This window comes from Rhinichthys klamathensis, unplaced genomic scaffold (genome assembly GCF_029890125.1).
Source record: "Rhinichthys klamathensis goyatoka isolate OS25496 unplaced genomic scaffold, OSU_Roscu_1.1 h1tg000005l_1, whole genome shotgun sequence".
Taxonomy (NCBI): Eukaryota; Metazoa; Chordata; class Actinopteri; order Cypriniformes; family Leuciscidae; genus Rhinichthys; species Rhinichthys klamathensis.
The window spans coordinates 6,199,897-6,220,776 of NW_026606558.1; the positions used below are offsets into that span (position 1 = coordinate 6,199,897).

General features: G+C 39.2%; 2 protein-coding genes across 3 annotated transcripts in view; one reads left to right on the forward strand and one right to left on the reverse strand.

Annotated features, from left to right (window-relative positions):
• yap1 (Yes1 associated transcriptional regulator) overlaps positions 1-13,809 on the forward strand; it is a 39,106-nt gene extending 25,297 nt beyond the window's left edge. Inside the window, exons 3-8 of one of the 2 annotated variants that reach the window (XM_056256230.1) lie at positions 1,018-1,136; positions 3,168-3,281; positions 9,221-9,393; positions 10,947-11,080; positions 12,971-13,083; positions 13,164-13,809. In XM_056256230.1, the coding sequence (XP_056112205.1) occupies positions 1,018-1,136; positions 3,168-3,281; positions 9,221-9,393; positions 10,947-11,080; positions 12,971-13,083; positions 13,164-13,402 (892 nt within the window). In that variant the 3' untranslated portion in view covers positions 13,403-13,809. The remainder of the gene's footprint in view (positions 1-1,017; positions 1,137-3,167; positions 3,282-9,220; positions 9,394-10,946; positions 11,081-12,970; positions 13,084-13,163) is intronic. The other variant, XM_056256238.1, reaches the window with a different exon arrangement.
• Positions 13,810-16,058: 2,249 nt separating this feature from the next.
• tmem123 (transmembrane protein 123) lies at positions 16,059-20,661 on the reverse strand. The gene is made up of 4 exons (XM_056256251.1): positions 20,538-20,661; positions 19,076-19,243; positions 17,692-17,839; positions 16,059-16,497 (listed from the first exon to the last, which is right to left on the reverse strand). Exons 1-4 carry the CDS (start codon positions 20,590-20,592, stop codon positions 16,473-16,475), a joined length of 396 nt encoding a protein of 131 aa, XP_056112226.1. The 5' UTR covers positions 20,593-20,661; the 3' UTR covers positions 16,059-16,472.
• Positions 20,662-20,880: the final 219 nt, after the last annotated feature.

The following is a 20,880-nucleotide window of genomic DNA, read 5'->3' on the forward strand; positions in this document are numbered from 1 at the left end:
TCGAAAATGTGTTTGTGTATGTGTGTATATATATCTATATATATAAATGCAAACCCTTAGAAAATTATAAAACAAATTGTAATATACATTTATTAATATTAAGTATTATGATATATTTTATAATCATTTTATAATAGTATTTATAATTTAATAATTGTTTTTGTTTAACTTTTTTTTTTTTATTGCGTAAAAAATAATACATGTATATATTGGCAGAAAAGAGGATAAAAAATGTGCATATTAAAAAAAGTATTTTAATATTATAGATGTATGCAGCCTAGAACAAGAGCAAATGTAATCACTTATAGAAGTATAATAATATTAGTTATATACACTACCGTTCAAAAGTTTGGGGTCAGTGAGAATTTTATTTTAATTTTTGGAGGAAAGAAATCAATACTTTTATTTATCAAGGAATAATTAATTTGATCGAAAGTGACAGTAGAGACATTTATAATGTTACAAAAGATTCTAACCCTAACCCTATTCATCAAAGAATCCTAAAAAAAAAAAAAAACTGTACAACTGACAGACCAACAACTGTTTCAACATTGATAATAATAATAAATGTTTCTTGAGCATCAAATCCTCATATTATACTGATTTGTGAAGCATCATTTGACACTGAAGACACTGACACTGGTGATGCTGAAAATTCAGCTTTGATCACAGGAATAAATTACACTTTACTATATATTCACACAGAAAACAGCTGATTTACACTGGAATAATATTTAATACTATAACTGATTTTTGTTGTATTTTTAATCAAATAAGTGCAGCCATGGTTAGCAGAAGAGAATTCTTTTAAAAGTATTTAAAATCGTACCGACCCCAAACTTTTGAACGGTAGTGTATATAAAATAAAATAAAAATCATTCTGTGACCCTAATTTAAAATTGGCAGTTTTGTTTTGGCCTAATATGTCCAGCCAAAGAGGCAGTTCATTATGATTCATAACTCAGCCACCATAGTTATGCTTAATAGTCCTTTTAATGTACATCTGTCTCCCCATAGCCATCATGACCAGACGACCACCTGGCAGGACCCGCGCAAGGCCCTCCTTCAGATGAACCAGGCCGCCCCGCCTAGCCCAGTGCCTGTCCAGCAACAGAACATCATGAACCCTGCCTCAGGTCAGCAGCTCCAGACACTCATTTCATATTAAAAACTACACTCTCAGTCCCAGCATTCTCATGCTAATTCTACGGGTGTAGCAGTCTGTTTAAACCCAACCCCGCCTCTACCTCAGCAAACGTAGAAATCTTATCAGTGCAGGGAAATGCATGTGAATGGCAGTTGACGGTAAGGTAGACATGTATGGTTGGAGATACAATAGTGACCAGGGTCAGACCTGGAGTCAGCTTATGGGAGGTTCAACAGGAACTGAGACAAGACCGGTCCCTTTCAGTGTTTTAGGGCATTCCCCTCAGACTTTAATGTCATTCTTTGGATTACAAAGTACGATACATTGTTTGGTCCTGGAAACTATAGAGTCCAAGAATGTATTCCCCAATGGAGAAAATTAATGGGATTTTTTTCTTTCCTGAACCTGACTGTTGCACTCTATAACATGGTAGTCTTGTCATTTCCTTATCTATCATGCTTGTATGTAATCCCTCCAGTTTTACTTGCTCTGAGTGGGATTCGAACTGGCATTTCCAGTAGGGATGCTCCAATCACGATTTTTGCAGTCGATACGACTACCGTTTTCTTGTCATCATGACCGGTCGATCTCGATCATTCAAGCTTTGTATAATTGATATGTAAGCTCGCTGTTGACTGATTAAGTAATACCACAGATGTTGCCTTGGTTATATTATTTACAGTAATGTTTAATTATTGTTTTAATTGAGAATCAAATAAATAAGCACAACAAATATTTATTTTACAATTAACATTTTAATAGGCCTTTAAAAACAGTGCTCACGCAAAACACTATCCATTTGGCTTAAGCATTTGGCAGTCTGTCAGTCAGTGCAGTTACATTGTTATGCCAGCAGGCAAGGGGCTGTCTTTAATGAGCGAGTCATTGTTAAACCGTTCATTCAACTAGGTGTTGAGATTAAGGCTCAATTGACGACCAACGCATCACCTGGGTAACGCAGAAGCTGATGTTTCACTTCATAGAGATCAATGGCATTGATTCAATGCATTGAACAGCATGGGAAATCCCTTTACGTATTGAAATGACACTATGACAAAGATATCGCTTTCAACTTCTGACAACTGATGGCAATCTGATTTTTTCACGAATATATGGCTTGATCTGAAGAAGGACAGATGCAGGTAATCACACATGCTCAGTTTCCCGGTCGCTGTCTGCTCTGTGTGTGTGTGTGTGTGTGTATGTGTGTGAGTGAGTGGAGGAGCTGCCTGAGCCCCGCATTAGACACAGAGAGCAGATGACAGAGGCAGCGAATCAGGTTCGTTGTATTATTTAGACAATGTTCCTTCCTATTACATTTCTTTAGAACATGACAGGTGACTGCGGTGCTAAAGTTTGACATCATCATGTGTTTCACGTCATTAAATTGGGATCGGTTCGTGAGATCAGCCAAGTTTAACGACTACCGATGGAGTCACAGAATGTGATTATAGGCCGATACCAATCTACGACCGATCCATCGGAGCATCCCTAGTGTCCGGCATGGGACCGGCAGTCTCCAGCGTCTCTAGCCAGTGCACCTCTTTAGTCCAGGGGAGTGAGGTTTACTCTCAAAGCTATAACTAGCTGGCCTCCGTTACACTTAGTGTACCCCCTAAACCTTACCCCCATTCGGGTCACGGCACCAATTTACTCCCTCCGGTTCTACTCGCCCCGCTCCGAACTGGATTTGAACCGGCGCTTTGGGCATGGGAGGCGGACGCTCTAACAAGTTCATAAAATTCTGCTATTGGAAATTGAAATCACCAAATCAGACAGATAAGGGATGTGCAAGCAAAGTCCAGGCAAGTCAGTTAACTCAGCAGCCATCTTGGCAATGCTGCCATCATATTTTCTACAGTATGTAGGCAGTAGCTCATGTACTATTAACTTGGATGAAGAACGTTAACACTGGGGAAAATGTGGAATGAAAAATGTGGATTGTGGCCAAACAAATTACTAACATAAGAATTTCAGTTAGTACTGGATAATTCACTGTATCCTGACTGTTCTCTCTCAGGACCTCTTCCTGAAGGCTGGGAGCAAGCTATTACCTCAGAAGGAGAGATCTACTACATCAATCACAAAAACAAAACCACCTCTTGGCTGGACCCACGACTCGACCCGCGTTACGGTGAGCTTTAAATCCTAAAAGTTTATAATAATCAAAATTATTAATTGTACTTTTGATTGAACATTGGTCTCTTATCATGCTGCTCTTGTCGCCATTTTATAAAAGAATAAGCCACCTGAGTAGTGATGCATTGAAGTTTCGACAACCGAAAATATTCGGCTTAAACAGCAAAAAAAACAAAAAAATCAATTTTGACTAAATGGTTTTACAGGGAACAAAACAGTTAGCAACGTCCTCAATGACATGTTGTGCAAACAACTTAGATAAGCTACAACAGATAAACACGTCAGCAATGTGGGATGCACGTAGCCAAAAATGAAACTAGTATAGCAAAATGTAAAATTTGTTCAGCTAAAATATCAAGAGGCAGCTTGTTGCCGAAGAACTTTACTATTACAGTTTTATCACCTGTAAACAAAACACCCTGAGCAGCATACCGAGTTCTAAAGTTAATTAATAAAGTTAATTACTGAAACATTCCTTTTAGTTTTGGTTTTCGGTTCAATGACAACTTTAATTTCGGTTTCGTTATTTCTGTAAAAAGGCAATCATCCATCACTATACCTGAGGTCGATCATTGCAGTGGTTTCATCATTGATAAGGGGTGTTAGGCGCTCAAAGTCCTGAGAACACACTTCCACCGTGGTAAAATCACTGTAACTGTTGCTTATTGCTTTATTATTATGCTGATTACAGACCGAGTGTAGATGACTGCTCTCTGACAATGTGTGTGTATGAAAGTGAGTGAGAGTGTGTATGTGTTTTTGTGGCACACTATTCACAGAGTATTCCTGCTTCCTGTGACTCATACTGAGGTTAGCCAAAACTGCTCCACACTCAAGAGTGTGCTATGTGATCCCTTTACTCGCACACAAACACACACACACACTCGCAAACTAGTTCAAACTGCATCTGATTATGCCGTTCCCTAAACCCCCGTTCAGATATGCATCCATAATCCATACGCAGAGGCGATGACACATATCTAAGCAGTGGAATAGTCACATTAATCTAATCATCTGTTTTTGCTGTCAAGATAAATGGTTCACCGAAAGGTTGTCAGACTAAGATGTTTGTCCTTTTTCTACCCCTTTCAGTCCCTCTCTTTAATCTCTTTCTATGAGCACGTAAGGCTCACAAAGAGATGAAGGCTTCTACTTATGTCACTTTGAGTTACTCACGCTTGAGGTGCTTTTGCTTCATCCCAAAGGAGTTTTCCCCTGGGACACTATCTCACTATCTCCCTCATGTATGAACAAGCATGTTTTTGCCCCATTTTTGGCCGAAATCCGAATCTACAAAATTGGGTTTTGTGTGCTAACATACACCAAACAAGCAAGTGGTCGTGGGTAAAGTGGTAACAAGTCTGTGAAGGGCTGGGTCAGGCAGGAGAGCGAGAGAGAAAGAGCGAAAGACAAAAAGGGAGGGGGGTCGGCTCTGGTGGGTGAAGCCCTTTGAAGATTTATAAGTGTTCAGCGGACAAGCCTGGTGGGCCTCTGAATTACAGACGTAATGTGAGGGGGAGAACGGCGAGAGGGGTAGACGTGGTTAACTCATTCCTTGCCACAAGTTTAGAATGTTTGGGCGTTCCCGTGCGGTTTTATGTATCTGCTTGCGTCGGCATATTTTTATAACCTTTGTGTTTGTGTTTTAATCCCTCGACTCCTCTCATTGAGGTTGCTGAACTTTATTCCACCAGCTTCAGAAATGCAACTTTGAGCTAGAAGAACGTTGGCTCCTTGCACCAATTGAACCTCAAATAACGATTAAATATGTTGCTAACCTGACATGTCCCGTCTGGGTCTCCGCTCACCATTGGAGACACTTGGGTAATTCGAGCAGGGAGTAGAGTTGGATTGTGCTCCTTTAACTGAGAACTAAAGTCTGGCCATTCTCTCGTTCTGTCTAACCCCCCCTCCCAGCCCGCGTGAGGCCCAGCGCAGGCAGAACTGTTCTCAGCTGCACATCTAGATGGACTTGAGACGGTGCCAGGCCTCTCGATGCTGCAGCTCTGCTCCTAATCTGTTCCAGACCTTTTCAGTCAAAGAGACCCAATGTTAGAGAGAGAGAGAGAGAGAGAGAGAGAGAGAGGGGAAGGGGGCAGGCGAAGGCAGGCCCTGAGAGAGGGAAAGGAAGAGGGAGAAGAAAGGGAGGAATAAGAGACCACTGGATAAACTTGTGCCTCCTTCATAAGAGGCGGTGAACAGGCCTTGAGGTCTGATCTGAGAGGCCAATGTGGGACTTTATGATGTATTTCACGCCTCATCTGGCCCGTAGACTCAAAAACACCACCATTTTTGAGCACAAAGACCAACTGGAGCCTTCAGTTATCGGTCATGTGCTGCGGGCCGCTTAGATTATCATGGTCCTTCAGAGCAGGAGTTGGCACCTTGTTGGCAAGTGCAGAGTGATGTCACACTCTTGTGAAGCACTCATCTTTTCCAGAGCTTTGAGCTGACACACACACACTCATGCACGGTTGCATAAACACTTCACGACTCCCAAGGCGCTTGCCTTATTGGGAAACGGGATGACGAAAGTGCCATCAGTGGTTCACGCTCAAAGATGACAGTCTCTCAGTGCATTCATGGAGAGAATTTTTTTTCTGGTGGTTCCCCTTGTAAATGCAACAAGCAACAGTCATTGTAAAAAGGCATTGCATTATAAAAAGGCTTTGCAAATGCCTTATTAATAAACAAAGTTTATTTAGCAGGACATTCAACTCTGTGCTCGATTCAATAAATTCTATTGTGTCTTTGGTTCATTTTAAGATTATTCTTGCATTATTAACAATAGTCCATTATCGGAATTATATCATTTTAGTGCTGAAGTCATTGCCATTTTGAAGGTTTCCGCATCATTTTGCAGTGGTCAGGAGGTACAAGTCAGAGCTTTCATAAAATTAAATAGTTTAAATTAAGTTATACGAGAACGTGCATGCTTTTTACAAGTCGGGATGTCATAATTACGGTAATTCCAACATGGCATGAATGTATCTTTTGTCTCCAGTGTGATCTAAGTTGATCTAAAGTGTTCTTTCTGGTGAAAGAAATGAGAGAAAAGGGATTCCAAGTGTAATCTAGGGGAACAACTGAAAACATGATCAGAAATTTGTGGTTAAATCGCGTATGGTGAGCGTATTGCAACAGCGCAGTGTCTGTAAAAAGGAAAAGGTCAAGAACCTGAAATACGCCGCTGACTTAGTCCGACTCTATTATTTGCAAAATTGCATTACCGGTACATATTACTTGCACAGCTTAGTGCGAATAACGGAAGCACATTTGCATTTCTCACTGCAGTAATCACTAATAATAACTGTGAAAGTCTTGATGTATAAATATACCACCTGCTGTTTCCACTTGTAAGTGATACGGCTGCCATCTTGCTTTCAACTGGTTTCCTACTACACACTAGTCACAGCTGAGTTTCCTCACGCTGGCTTCCGGCAGCTCACAGCTTGCTTTTGTGTGGCCCGCTGAGGTTTGTGTATGATGGGATATAGAGAGGCTTTTCTTCTGGACACAGATTGACTCTCCTTTTTCTCCTCCGCGTACGCGCTTATCTCCTAACTCGAAACGCAACTTGAGCATGGCTTTTATACAACAAACCTGTTAAATCGACAGCCAGCAAATATTTACAAAGGCTTCAAAGGTCCTGGCGCTGCGTTTCCTAATGTTTCCCAACATCCCGCCAGTCTCACCTGGAAAGGACAGGGGAGCTGCTATTGGCTCGGCTTTGCGAGACGGCCTGATAAAGACTGTTATTGCTGGATGATCGTGTTTCAGAGCCAGCGTGGAAAACACGGGCAAACTACGTCAATCTGAGCTTTTATCTCTATCTCGCTCTTTTTATTTGTGTTTCTCTGGCACGTTTCCTCCTGTTGGTTCAGAGGAGAACACATTCGTGGCACGAACCTGCAGTTCTGCTGCGCTTATGCAACACTGAGTCATTCGGCCACATGGATAAAGCTTGTTTGTGTGTTCTTGTCATCTTCATGCTGTGGTATGGAGTTTCCCAAGTGAGATACCCACAGAAACAAGTATAGACTAGTCAGGGAAATCCAGACCTGAGAATCAAGAGTTTATTTTGTGCAACAAATCTGGCTGCACTCATATCAGCCTGTATTAACTGGTCACTCCTGCCCTGAGATCAGCCATTACTTCTCCACCAGAACCGTCATTCGGCTTCAATAGACCCCTATCTATGCGAGATAAGAGTCTTAAAAGAGAAACAAACACACACACACACACACACACAGATACACACTCCCCCACTAGCACTCATACACATTCCCACACACTCTTGCACGCCTCGGGCAGTGTGGGGGATGGTGGTTGTGGTGTGTGTGAGGCGTGGTGAGTCTCTGATCTGATTCCCATGGTGAGAGGAGAGTGGAGACTCATTCAGGCCTGAGGTAGTGTAAACACACTGTGATTGAATGGCGATGAGGATAAGCGGGGAAGACGGGGCTCCCTCGCGCATAACAACGCCAGCACCATCACGGCTTTGTTGTCACTGGTGGCCCCAGTGCATAAGTAAACAGCCATTTTCATTGGTCCAATTACTGTAACACCCCACCTCCTATGGTCCAAAACATTTGTTTCTGTGTTTGCGTCTGTGGCGATACGCATTTCTCCATTCACTTACATTGATGGGACTTTTTTTTATGCCCTGTGTTGTATAGATAATTTTTTTCCTTAATATCAAATGTATATGAATGGCCAAACAGGACATTTTTATATGAAATCGGGAATATTTATTTACAGGTGAAACTCGAAAAATTAGAATATCATGCAAAAGTTCATTTATTTCAGTAATTCAACTTTAAAAGGTGAAACTAATATATTAAATAGACTCATAACATGCAAAGTGAGATATTTCAAGCCTTTATTTGTTATAATTGTGATGATTATGGCTTACAGTTATGAAAACCTTTTCACAATATTCTAATTTAGAATTTGGGGTTTTCATAAGCTGTAAGCCATAATCATCACAATTATAACAAATAAAGGCTTGAAATATCTCACTTTGCTTGTAATGAGTCTATATAATATATTAGTTTCACCTTTTAAGTTGAATTACTGAAATGAACTTTTGCACGATATTCCAATTTTTCGAGTTTCACCTGTATAATCGTATATATCTTTCTATGACTAAATAATGACAATATAAACTATATAATGCAGATATAACTATGTAATGACTATAAATTCAAATATTTAGTTATATGTTTACATTTATAGATACAAATCTGAATATACTGTATATATGCAAATATTAATCTGAATATTGGTCATTAGTCTGAAAATGATCAATGACTCACTAAATGAATTCAGACTTATAACTGCATATTCATAGATAAATATTCAGATTTGCATTTATAAATTGAGAATTTAATTCAGATTTCATATAATTATTTCCTGTTTGGCCCTTCATAAGTGTATAATGAAAGTGCTAATTCTTCAATATGGCGTTTCAGTAGTGCTTATATACACAATACAATTTTATTTACATGTTGTGTATATTTTCTAGTGGAAAATTAAGTCACCAAAATGACTAATGGCCAAGGTCAGGATTTTTGTCAAATAATACATTAAATTTCATTTTGTTTTTCACCAAACCCTAACCCCCCAGAACACTTGGAATATACGACGCGTGTCGCATGGGACCATTCTGTGATGCTTTTGTGTGTGTTTAGTTTTTTTAAAAAGCTTGATGCTTGTCGCTATGCACTAGGATGAGCACAAGCGGAACTTTTTTGTGTGTTTTCTTTGTGGTCCAAAATAGACAGAAGGGCATACGGCATTAGAACAACACCAGGCTGAGTAAATGATGACTTAATTTTAATTTTAGAGTGAGCTATCCCTTTTAATCCTTTTTTTTATTGCCAATAACAGAGCGAACAAAGCCTCTTAAAATAATTGATTTTGTGTCCTCAGCTATGAACCAGCAGCGAATTTCCCAGAGTGCTCCAGTGAAGCAAGGCTCCCAGTTGCCCTCCAGCCCGCAGAGTGGAGTAATGGGTGGAAACAACCAGATCAGACTGCAGCAGATCCAGATGGAGAAAGAGAGACTGAGGATCAAACAAGAGCTCCTCCGCCAGAGACCCCAGGTCAGACACACACCTGTCGGAACATTCTGTCCTCGCATGCTAGACGGGCACACACTGCCTAACTGGGCCTGAGCTGTACTGTGTATTTTTGTTTGTAACGTAGCGTGACGTTTAATCTTATGCTGGTTGTTTTGACAGACCTTGACTATTGGCATAAGGTCTGGTCCACTTTGCAACTTATGCATCTGATAAACGTACACCAACCCATCACACTTTGTTTCTTTACATATAGTGTAGGGTGGGTAAATCTGAAGTCGCTGTATAGATGGGGTGTGTTTTTTGAGCGAGTAAATGAGAGGTTGGAGAGGAGGAGGAGGAGGTTTTGCTCAGCTGCCCCTGCTTTGGAATGTAAACACGGTGTTGACTCAGTTCTGCAAGACCCCCCTGCTGGAAAACTAAATAAACAGAGATCTTCGGGGATGATCTTACAGGCTGGAAGCAGCTCACTTTAAAGACTAATAAAGATAGGCCTTCAAAAACACTTAAAGACATTGATGTTATTGCTGGAAATCCTATAATGAATCGCTCACCCATGATATTGCATGTTATTGAAATCAAAGCAAACGTAAAATTGGATTCTAAGTCTGTCCTACCTCTAAATTATAACACATTTTCTATTAAAAAGATATTTAACAAGATAAAAATATTCACACTGATCTAACTGAAATTTGGTTAAAAACTAATTTAACCAACAACAAAACTGGAACTAAACTGAAATACATTTGCATGATTTTAAAACGAACAAAACAAATGTAATTATACTCAAATTAAGTTTAGATTTACAGAATGCATTGTAATTGATTTAAATTTCATAAGCCACCTGCACTGATTTTGAAAACCGCTATTTAAATTATAGCAGTTAACGCATTAACTCTGGCAGCATAGAACTATAATAATGTCAGTCAAAGAAGAAAGACATTTCTTTTAAATAATGTGATGAATGAATCGTTCTCGATAAGATGAGTGTAGTCAGCAGGGTCAGTGTGGATGTCATGCTGTGACAGCCTGTTGAGTTATCTTTTAATCAGCAAAAGTTGTGCAAATATTTAAGTTTCAATTAGTCATAGGAAGTCCGTAATAAAAAACAAAGATCTGACCCTATTGGTGTGCAATAAACCCACACCTTCGCGTGAGACTCTGCAAACCACCCGTCTAAGCTGAGGCTGTGAAAAAAGAAAACGTTGACAGACAATCTTGCACAATCCATTGACAAATGATAACCAGATTTGTAACTCATGACTTGTTGGATGGGAAAGGCTTTTATTTAACACAAGAGGGTGATACAGGAAACTAAGTGAAACTTGTAGGTTAAGTTTTTTTTTTTTTTTTCACCTCAATGTTTTGTGTGCTTTGAAAGCAAAACCAGAATAGTTTGTTCTGTCCTTTCTCTTTAGTTGAAAAATGCATCCACTCTCATCTCTGTACTTGAAGTAATTCCAAAGAAAATTGTTCATTTCGTCTTCCGTTGAGCTTCCGTTCCTGCAAACCCAGTCTGCTCACTTTGTGAATTTCGCCCTTTGACACGTATTTCTTTTGTCTGTGCGTGCGTACAGGAGCTCGCCCTGAGAAACCAGCTTCCAACCAGCATGGAGCAGGATGGCGGCACTCAAAACCCCGTGTCCTCGCCCGGCATGGGCCAAGACGCCCGTAACATGACCACCAACAGCTCTGACCCTTTCTTGAACAGGTAAGGCACTTCGAACTCATGCATGCACAACACATGAATGCAAGAGAAACTCACTTTGAGTTTGCACATGGTGCAAAGGCACATAAATGCCATGAACCGTCCCACAAAAGATGTTTGGCTGCATCATGTGTGCTTTTTAGCTGGAATGACACTCATTGGTGACCCCTGATGGAGAAGCTGTTGAAAGCAATCCATATTACGCTGCTTTTGCAGAGAATTGCGCCCTCCAGTGGCAGACAAGCACATCAATCTCTCCTCCTACATGAGAGCAGATAAGGGATTTATGTGAATAGCAAGGCGGCCGTGAGAACATGTGGTCTCGGTCTTGGACAAGGCCACCCCCCCCCCCCCCTCCCACCGCCTCGGCTGCGCTCACAAAGAGCTCATTCATCCAGCGACTCTCATGCACTGAAGCCACATTTCATTCTCTTAATTAGGAGAAACTTGCTGTATTTTCCTTCACTGTAGCATGTCCTCTGCCCTCTTTATTTGTGCTGAACTGCCTGCCTGCTATTTATAGAGAGCTTTTCTCAGACCACCAGCAAAACAACACCTTTTACAATGACTCAAAGGCAGTTCAAAGCGGGCCACTGTGAGGAATACAAGCAGAGACTCTTGCAGCAGTTAGGAGCAGAATGAGCAGTCATTATTAGCAGTTAATCTGGGTAATTGTACAGAAGTTAAGAGGCAATGGCTACCGAAGCTTTGTAAATGAGGGATTTTTTTATGTTAAGGTACTGTGTATATATGGTTGTACACAATTTACACAAAAGTCTGCAAAACTTTGGAGTAACACAAATGGAAATAGATTAAACTTTCTTGTGTTTTGGCTAATGCAAAGTCTCCACCTGCTCTGCACACTCTCATCCTCTCAATAATATATTGCGATTCTCTGTGTACTGAGATTCAACAAACTTTCACTTTTGCAAAAAGAGCGAACTTCTTTTTTATTAAGTTATCTGCACTAGATTTCTGTGCTTTGCACTGTTATATTCTTAGCTTGTGAGTTTGTGGTCAGATAGAAATAGTCAGGTGTGTGTTGATCTAATGTCACCGTATATATTTGGCTTTTCGTAGACTTGGTCTTTGTGGTGGTCAAATTATTTTCCCCCAAAAATGTGAACATGAAATATGTGACTATAAATATTGTTTCTTGCCATGAGATCATTTATACCGGTGCGAGGCAAATTACCATAAATGATAATAATAATAAAAAAATCATGAAAAATGTAATTTATGTACACTGTATAAAAAATGTATTGTAAAAACTGAGTCTGTAATGAATAGCACATTCAAAAGGACAGCATTTGTTTGGAATAGAAATCTTTTATAACATTATAAATATTTTTAATGCATCCTTGCTGAATAAAAGTGTTAATTTCTTTCAAAAGAAATCTGTAACAAGGACACCTTCAAATAAAGGGTAACCGTGTAATTATGCATTTAATAGTAATAATAATGAACTACATGTACTTACGGTTAGGATTGGGGTTTGGTTTAGGGTTAGTTGCATGTAATTACGCATAATTTGGTTACACTTTAATTTACAGTACGTGTGCTTGGTGTACTTACCTTATATTTCCCAGTACTATCGTGGGTAACTACATTATGTTTATTGGTGGGGTTTAGGGTTAGCACCTAGTTATAACCCAGTTATTGTAATTGCTATAATAAGTGCATAGTATGTACATGTGCAGTGCTACCCATAATTTATAGTTGTTACATGTAGTTACTGTAGTAATAAGGACACAGTAAAATAAAGTTGAACCAAGAAATCTTTAGAACAGTAGTGTAACTGTACAATTTACATATGTACATGGTTTATATTCGTCTAAGCAAGCTTTTAAATGTGTGTGTGTGTGCTGTCATTAATGGTGTTTTCCTGTGCAGTGGGACGTATCACTCCCGGGACGAGAGCACAGACAGTGGCCTGAGCATGAGCAGTTACAGCGTCCCTCGCACTCCAGACGACTTCCTCAACAGTGTGGACGAGATGGAGACAGGTACATCACAAGGACAATAATCACAATCAAACCACACACATGATATCAGTAGAGTTTTAAGTCCAATGTCTCGCTCCCAGGCGACACCCTCGGCCCCAGCTCCATGGCGACGCAGCCCAGCCGTTTTCCCGACTACCTAGACGCCATCCCGGGTACAGATGTGGACCTGGGCACCCTGGAGGGGGAGAGCATGGCGGTGGAGGGCGAGGAGCTGATGCCCAGCCTGCAGGAGGCCTTGAGCTCCGACATACTCAATGACATGGAGTCTGTGCTGGCAGCGACCAAGATCGACAAGGAGAACTTTCTAACCTGGCTATAGAGCGCCTGAATACTACGCCTTCTCTTCCAACATGCTGAACTGCTGCCTAATCCAATCTGTGAAGGATGCGTAGATGCTTTGAGTTGAGAAAAGAAAAGACATTTCACCCTCTTTGGACAGTTTTTCTCTCCCTATCTTCCATTCACTACGTTCGGCCGAATTGGTTTTAAAAGCTGAGGTATTTTAACCGTTGGTCCTTTTGTGCTTCTTTTTTCTCATGTCTTTTTTTCATGTCTGCATCCTCAAGGCTGGCCCATGAACAGACAAGTATTCACACGTACCCGATTCTCTTCCACGGCTGTACTGTATGATCAGCGTGCGAGTATGTGAGTTTGTGTTTCCCCTCATGAACTCCTCGCTGGGCGAACAGGGCCGATGGGCTCGGGTGTTCCTCGAGAGTGAGCGATAAAGACAGATGTAACCCTAAATCGACCTCTGTGACTCGAAACATCCCTGATCTCAGCTCAGCTACAATTGACTGTTTTTTCCCTCATACAGTAATGAGCCTGAGAAACCAAAAAGCGACGAGGAGGTCGTCTGTACGTGTTTTTTTAGGTTTTTTTTTTTTGATGGGATCGGGATTGAAAGGTTTCACCGTGTGGCTTTGGTTAAACGAATCCCGCTGCTTGGCTGTGCCAGCAATATCACTCTAGAAACTGTGTAATCAAGTGCCTTCAGACAAAACAAATCCTGTCCTTTTTACACTAGAGATCATAGATCAAATTTGAAAACGTTTTCATTTACTTACTCATTAATCAAAGTATATTTCTTTCAAAGGTTTTATAAAAAAATATTATGTTGGGATTTAGGGTTGAATTTTTGTTTGTGTGTGTCTTTCCTTAAAGAACCCTAGCCTCTTTGTGTGTTAGTTTTATTTAAGCCTGATTTCGTTTCTTGACGGTTACGGCATTCATTTGTGATCAAAGAACAAAGCGGATCTGTTTTTGCTCTCGTTTTAACGGATTTATACAACTATTCCAAGAGTGCATGGGAATGATTGACAGATAACACTGACTAGATGGACGCTATCGTTCATAATCAATCTGAGGGGGGAATCGTTTGGTTTTGTTACCGATATCTCTTTTTATCTTACGATTTTAGTATCTCAGTTGATATGTTCCTGCTTACTTGCTTGTTTTAGTGAAAATATCTCATCCAAAAGCAAGGAAGAAAATATCAAGGGCACTTTGATCAATAGACAGACATCTCTGATATGAGCTCCAGTAGAGTCTGTGCCAGTTATGTTGATGTTGATGCTGAGACGGATATCGGCAGTAAGTGGAAGGTTCTGATAAGTTTAGATGGCTAGATGAGCATGTCTTGATGGTTAGTGCTGTAGATTAGCTGTTAGCTTGGATTTGACTTGGTAACTGTGGATATGAATGATAGAGTAGACTTTAATGGAAACAATCAGTTATCGTTTCTGTCAGGATTTCTTCGACGAGGCTTCCAAAGACTTTTTTTTTTTTTTTTAGTAATGATTTTTTTCTCTTAATGGATGATAAAAAAAAATCTATCATGCTTTTATGTACACGTAAAACATAAGCTAATGAGAAAAGGTCTAATTGATTAGTGAGGAGATTTGGAATGAAGCAAGATTTGACAGGCCCTGTTATGCTGGTTCTGATGTTAGTACTAAAGACACATTATTAGGCAGGTTACCTTGGTTTACATTATTTCACTATAGAAGAACACTACAGGAAATTTACTGCGGATCCTTTGCAATCAGTAATATACTCTGAATATCTCCTCTTGTTTACAATATGGTTATTTTTACACTACATAACTATAGCTCAATAACTGGCCCGTACATTTAATGCGTTTTGTACTGTTTTTTGTTTTTGTTTTTTTTTAAGGCGACATTTTATGAGTATAATATTCTGTGGTCTGTTTGGGTGAATAATACCGCTAAGGTCTATAACTCAATTGCCTCAGTAAGCAAACATTTTTATGGTCAAATTTTATGATCAAAAACAGCAAGTAGGCCATAGTAATGAATGTTAGAGGTGAGAGAAAAAAGACAAGATAAGAGAAAAATCTATTTTTGCAAACATAGTATTGATGGCAGACTCTAGTGGGGTAAAACAGTGTTGGAGAGAGCAATGCAACAAAATGTTTTATGAATTGTGGGTACAGTTATGGTATTGCACGTTTATAGAGCATTGACTAAAATGTGTATGTCACTTAAACATGATTTTATGCTTGCTTAGTGTGCAACTGTTCAGAATATATAGTAACTGTTTACTTTTTTTGTAGTGGTAGTACTAATCACACAAGTTAATGGATTGGTATTTAGATTTCTTTAAATGCACCCAGAATGAATTTATATCCATTTATTATGATCTAATGTTTTTTTTTTTTGTTTGTTTGTTTTTTTAAATCAATGTATGTGCATGTATCTTAGAACCTTAAGTTCTGTTACATTATATCTCTTTACATATTACTTTAAAATTGGCCTGGAATAAAGTATATACTTTGGTAGATACTGTCTTTAATCGTATACTCATGCATTATGAGCCTACAATATTATTAGACATTCGTTGTAAATTGTGTGTGAGGAAAATGTACAACATGCAGCCCACACCATTAGACTAAATCACTTTATTGGATAATATTCTCTACCGTACATGAAACTAATATCAACACATTTAAAAACACACACACACACACACACACACACACAAAAACACTTTTATACAAAAAATACCATAAACCTAAAAAATTTTACCCTGAACACTAACCAAAAGTGTCAAAATAATGTGTCTCTCATATCTCTTTAAAAATCTTACAGGTTCATATTTTACACACTAGTAAAGATAGTCTAGTTTAAGTACAAATACTAGATTAGACTAGACAGAAAAATCACTGAAAACACAATTGAGATCAAATATTCATAACTTAAAATGTATAAACTGCTAAAAGAGGGCGACCTGTTTTAGATTCAAATATATAATGTATCAAACAAATCATACACAGTTTCATATGCATATTAACCATGGTAAAGTGAAAACTTTCTCTTCAGATCATGACTAGCATGTGCTTTGGCCTGTATTTCCTCAGTGGCTCCATTTTAAATGATGGCATCATGTTCCTCACTGAATGACATGAAATATATATTAGCAAGGTTATGTTATTACATATGATCATATAAAACATGGCTTGTGTAATACATAATTGAGAAGAAAAGGGTACATGGTTCACATACTCATCACATCATATATCTGGATATCCTTATGTTTTTTTAAACAAGCAATTATGTAAACGTAACAACATTGCATAAAACAATAGGTGTGTTTGACTTCGGCTCGCGCTGTTTGTGTAGCAGAGATGACACTGAATAGATGCAATATTTGTCAAATATACAGACATTTCAGGCGTTTTAATGTATCAACAGAAACACTTTCCATTCAATACTTTATGTACTGCGTAAAACAGCGCGTTTGTACAAGAATAAAGTTCAACATACTATTTAAATGACAATTAAAGTGGGGTTTATATTTTTTTTCTATCAGTTTTATTTTGATAAACACTGCCTGGCCAAAAGAAAATCTGCTGTTTGGATTTCAATAGGCAAATGCTTAAGAGTGTATGATTGGATCATTATTGCAGTGATTATTATGTTTTTATCATGTTATATGTTTGGCAACAGTTCTTCTAACCCTAACTGATGGAGTGTGTAGCTTTTCATTTCTTAAACAACCATGTATACATAGAAAGACACATCATGGCCATATTCCAGGAGGATAATGTCAAGACTCTTCAGGCTCAAACTGTGAAAGAATAGATGTGAGGAGCATGAAGAATCATTTTCACACATGAATCAGAGCTTAAATGCATTGAAAGTCTTTGGGATGTGCTGGAGGAGACTTTACAGAGTGCTGGACTCTTGTATTATCAATACAACATCTTGAGCAAAATTGTATGCACCTCTTGATGAAAATTGATGGAATATTTCCATCAAGAGGTGCATTTTTTTATTTTATTTTTGTATAATATTTTACGATTACATTACAAGGGCAGTAATAAAAACACTGATTTGTGAGCGTGGAACTTATGGTGTCAGAATAAACACGAAACACACATGACAGTTGTCAACAATGAATAAGACCAATTGTGAAACAGCCGAGTTGTCATCAGAGCTTGTGGAGAAATTGCACAGAACGAGTCAGCCGAATGCTCTTGAATCACTCTCGCGTACGTCACAGTGCAGAATGCGCAGACATTTTTTTAACCGACATGCACTGCTTAAAGTCAAACACACCTAAAGAGAGCGCTCTGATGATACTCACATGGCTCTGTAGCGCACCTCCCGTTGAGAGCAGGCCAACCTGTAGCCCAGAGCCACAGCCAGTGTGATGATAATGGCCAGCGTCATACCGCCAACAAAACTACCCGCATGGAACCGAGAACCTGCAGTTGGGATACTAGGAGGAACGCCTGTTAAAGGGTTGGTTCACCCAAAAATGAAAATTATGTCATTAATGACTCACCCTCATGTCGTTCCATGTCGTCCCGTAAGACCTCCGTTCATCTTCGGGACACAGTTTAAGATATTTTAGATTTAGTCCGAGAGCTTTCTGTCCCTCCATTGAAAATGTATGTCCGGTATACTGTCCTTGTCCAGAAAGGAAATAAAGACATCATCAAAGTAGTCCATGTGACATCAGTGGGTTAGTTAGAATGTGTTGAAGCATCGAAAATACATTTTGGTCCAAAAATAACAAAAACTCCGACTTTATTCAGCATTGTATTGTCTTCCGGTTCTGTTGTGGATCCGCGTTCAGTGCCGCCGCTGACGTAAGACGCTGCTGACGTGTGTCTGGTGTGTGTGTGTATTCCGGTTCTGTTGTGGATCCGCGTTCAGTGACGCTGCTGACGTAAGACGCTGCTGACGTGTGTCTGGTGTGTGTGTGTATTGGGGTTCAAATAAATATGGCTGGGCAAAAAAATGCAAGTTTTCCTCTGTGTGGAAATCCTTAGACAAGTTTGTGAAGATTGTTTTGTTTCCAGTGTACGTCTCCCTCAGACTGTAAACGAAGCTCGGGCGCACCAGACACACGTCAGCAGCGTCTTACGTCACACACACACACACACACACACACACCAGACACACGTCAGCAGCGTCTTACGTCAGCAGCGGCACTGAACGCGGATCCTCAACAGAACCAGAATACACACACACACACACACACACACACACCAGACACACGTCAGCAGCGTCTTACGTCAGCGGCGGCACTGAACGCGGATCCACAACAGAACCGGAAGACAATACAATGCTGAATAAAGTCGTAGTTTTTGTTATTTTTGGACCAAAATGTATTTTCGATGCTTCAACACATTCTAACTAACCCACTGATGTCACATGGACTACTTTGATGATGTCTTTATTTCCTTTCTGGACAAGGACAGTATACCGTACATACATTTTCAATGGAGGGACAGAAAGCTCTCGGACTAAATCTAAAATATCTTAAACTGTGTTCTGAAGATGAACGGAGGTCTTACGGGCTTGGGACGACATGAGGGTGAGTCATTAATGACATAATTTTCATTTTTGGGTGAACTAACCCTTTAAATATAATTTGTTAAATGTAAACTTGACTATAATGAAGGAAACCACATGTGATGAAACAGTAGTGCAACAAATCAATGTAGGAAATCAGACTGTACCAGTAGATGCAGGAATCAGGGGTTTGCTCTGTGTTGTGATGAGCTCAGTGTTCAGAGACGGGTTAGTTGAGGAGATGAGTTCAGCTTTAGGGGCTAATGTTGTTTTGGACATGTTTGATCCAGTCACTGTCTCTCCTTCAGCTGGATGAGTCTGGACAGCTCTCATGACTGCATGTGGGAAATGTAATGGCGATCAACATACAGATCAGCAGAAAAGCATATTATTGGTTCGTATTACAATAAAAGCCACTAGTAGTGTACTTTCATAGTGTTGTGTAAGATGTTGCTGCAATAGGACACATCTGGTCCACAACTTTGTGAATGTTGCAATCTTTGTTTTCATAGAAAACTTGTGATTTAAGAGATTCATCTGGTGTACTTTTTTGAGAATATATAATAGTCAGTTGTTGACTTTCCATAGTGAGCCGTCTACCTCGACCAGCGGTCCTCAACCAGGGGGCCTCCAGATTATTTAAAGACTTGGTTTCACAAACAGGGATTATATTAAAACAGGATTACGCCTTATCCAATTAGGATATTTAAATTGCTTTCATAAACATGCCTTGGAAAAAAATACATTACTGGTGTGCATCTTGAGACAAAACAACAGCACTGAAATATTTTAAGATATCTCAGTGCAATTTGCTTTTAGTTAAAACAACTCAAACATGCATTTAGTCTGGGACTGGTTTAAGCCTTGTCGGTGAAACTAGGGGGAAATTCATTCAAATAAGACAAAATAAGCATTAAAATAGGACCAAACTAAAAAAAAAAGTACACACTACACACTGTCTTGAGAAACCTTTTAAAAGTGATTTCTAGACCTTCTAATCTAGACCTTTTTTTTTTTTTTTTTTTTTTAAATAAGATTTTATAAGACCATGGGCATTTATAGAATGAATATACATTTTTCTAATTATGCCGAGCTCTAAAATATTTTATCGGGTAGAAATTGTGTAAAAAATATATATTTTTAAAAAAATGATCCTTAAAGAAAGCTCCCACGCAAAAATTTGCGACAAAACGCAAAAGCATTGACAAATTTTCACCACCATGTCCCGTTCGGGGCTCCGTACATTTTGATTAAAGATTTGATTAAAAGGAACATGATTGATTTATTTTATGTGCACGGGTGAATCATTTATAATAAATAGCCTACTGCAATATTCCATAAAAAATAAGAATTGTCAATTCTGATTTCCTTGTGACTTAAGTTTAGATAATAACAAAAGAAAGTGTAGGTATAGTGACGTTCTTTGCGATTACCACTAAAAAGACTAATTCAGGACAGGAGCCTGTCTCTCGTAGGCAGCTCACTCAGTTTTTGAGACAGAACCAAAATGTTCTATATAAGTAACACGTGTACACAATGGAAGCTCTCGCAATATCCGTCATATCGCGCTGTTTCCACAGAGTTCTTATGCAAGTTCTTATAAACAAAATAAACAATTGAGAAACTTACCCGAAGACAAAACCAGACAGGATCTAATGAGGATTAGACAGAAACAGCGGTTCATTTTCTTTGCCAATAAACTAAAGTCCTGCAGTCTCACACCAAACGAGTCATGACGAACGAAAAAAAAAAAAAAGAAGTTTCTCCTATCTGGCTTCTCGTCGACGACTATCAGACTGCTTCTGGTGTCGTTCAGAGAAACGCGTTATATATCAATCTTAACTTAATTTAGACTTTAATATCCTGTTTTAGTAAACACCGGCACAGCTTGATGCTGATAGCAACAGCGACTGAAACTGTCAACTAGGTAGGTCTTTATCTGGAGAGGTTTGGTTTGTGTGTGTGTGTGTGT

Coding starts and splice junctions, on each gene's coding strand:
- tmem123 (XM_056256251.1), bottom strand. CDS start 20,592: ATGAACCGCTGTTTCTGTCTAATCCTCATTAGATCCTGTCTGGTTTTG. Junction 17,840..19,075: donor CCTGATTCCTGCATCTACTG/GTACAGTCTGAT, acceptor ACCCTTTAACAG/GCGTTCCTCCTAGTATCCCA. Junction 16,498..17,691: donor GAGGTGCGCTACAGAGCCAT/GTGAGTATCATC, acceptor CATGTCATTCAG/TGAGGAACATGATGCCATCA.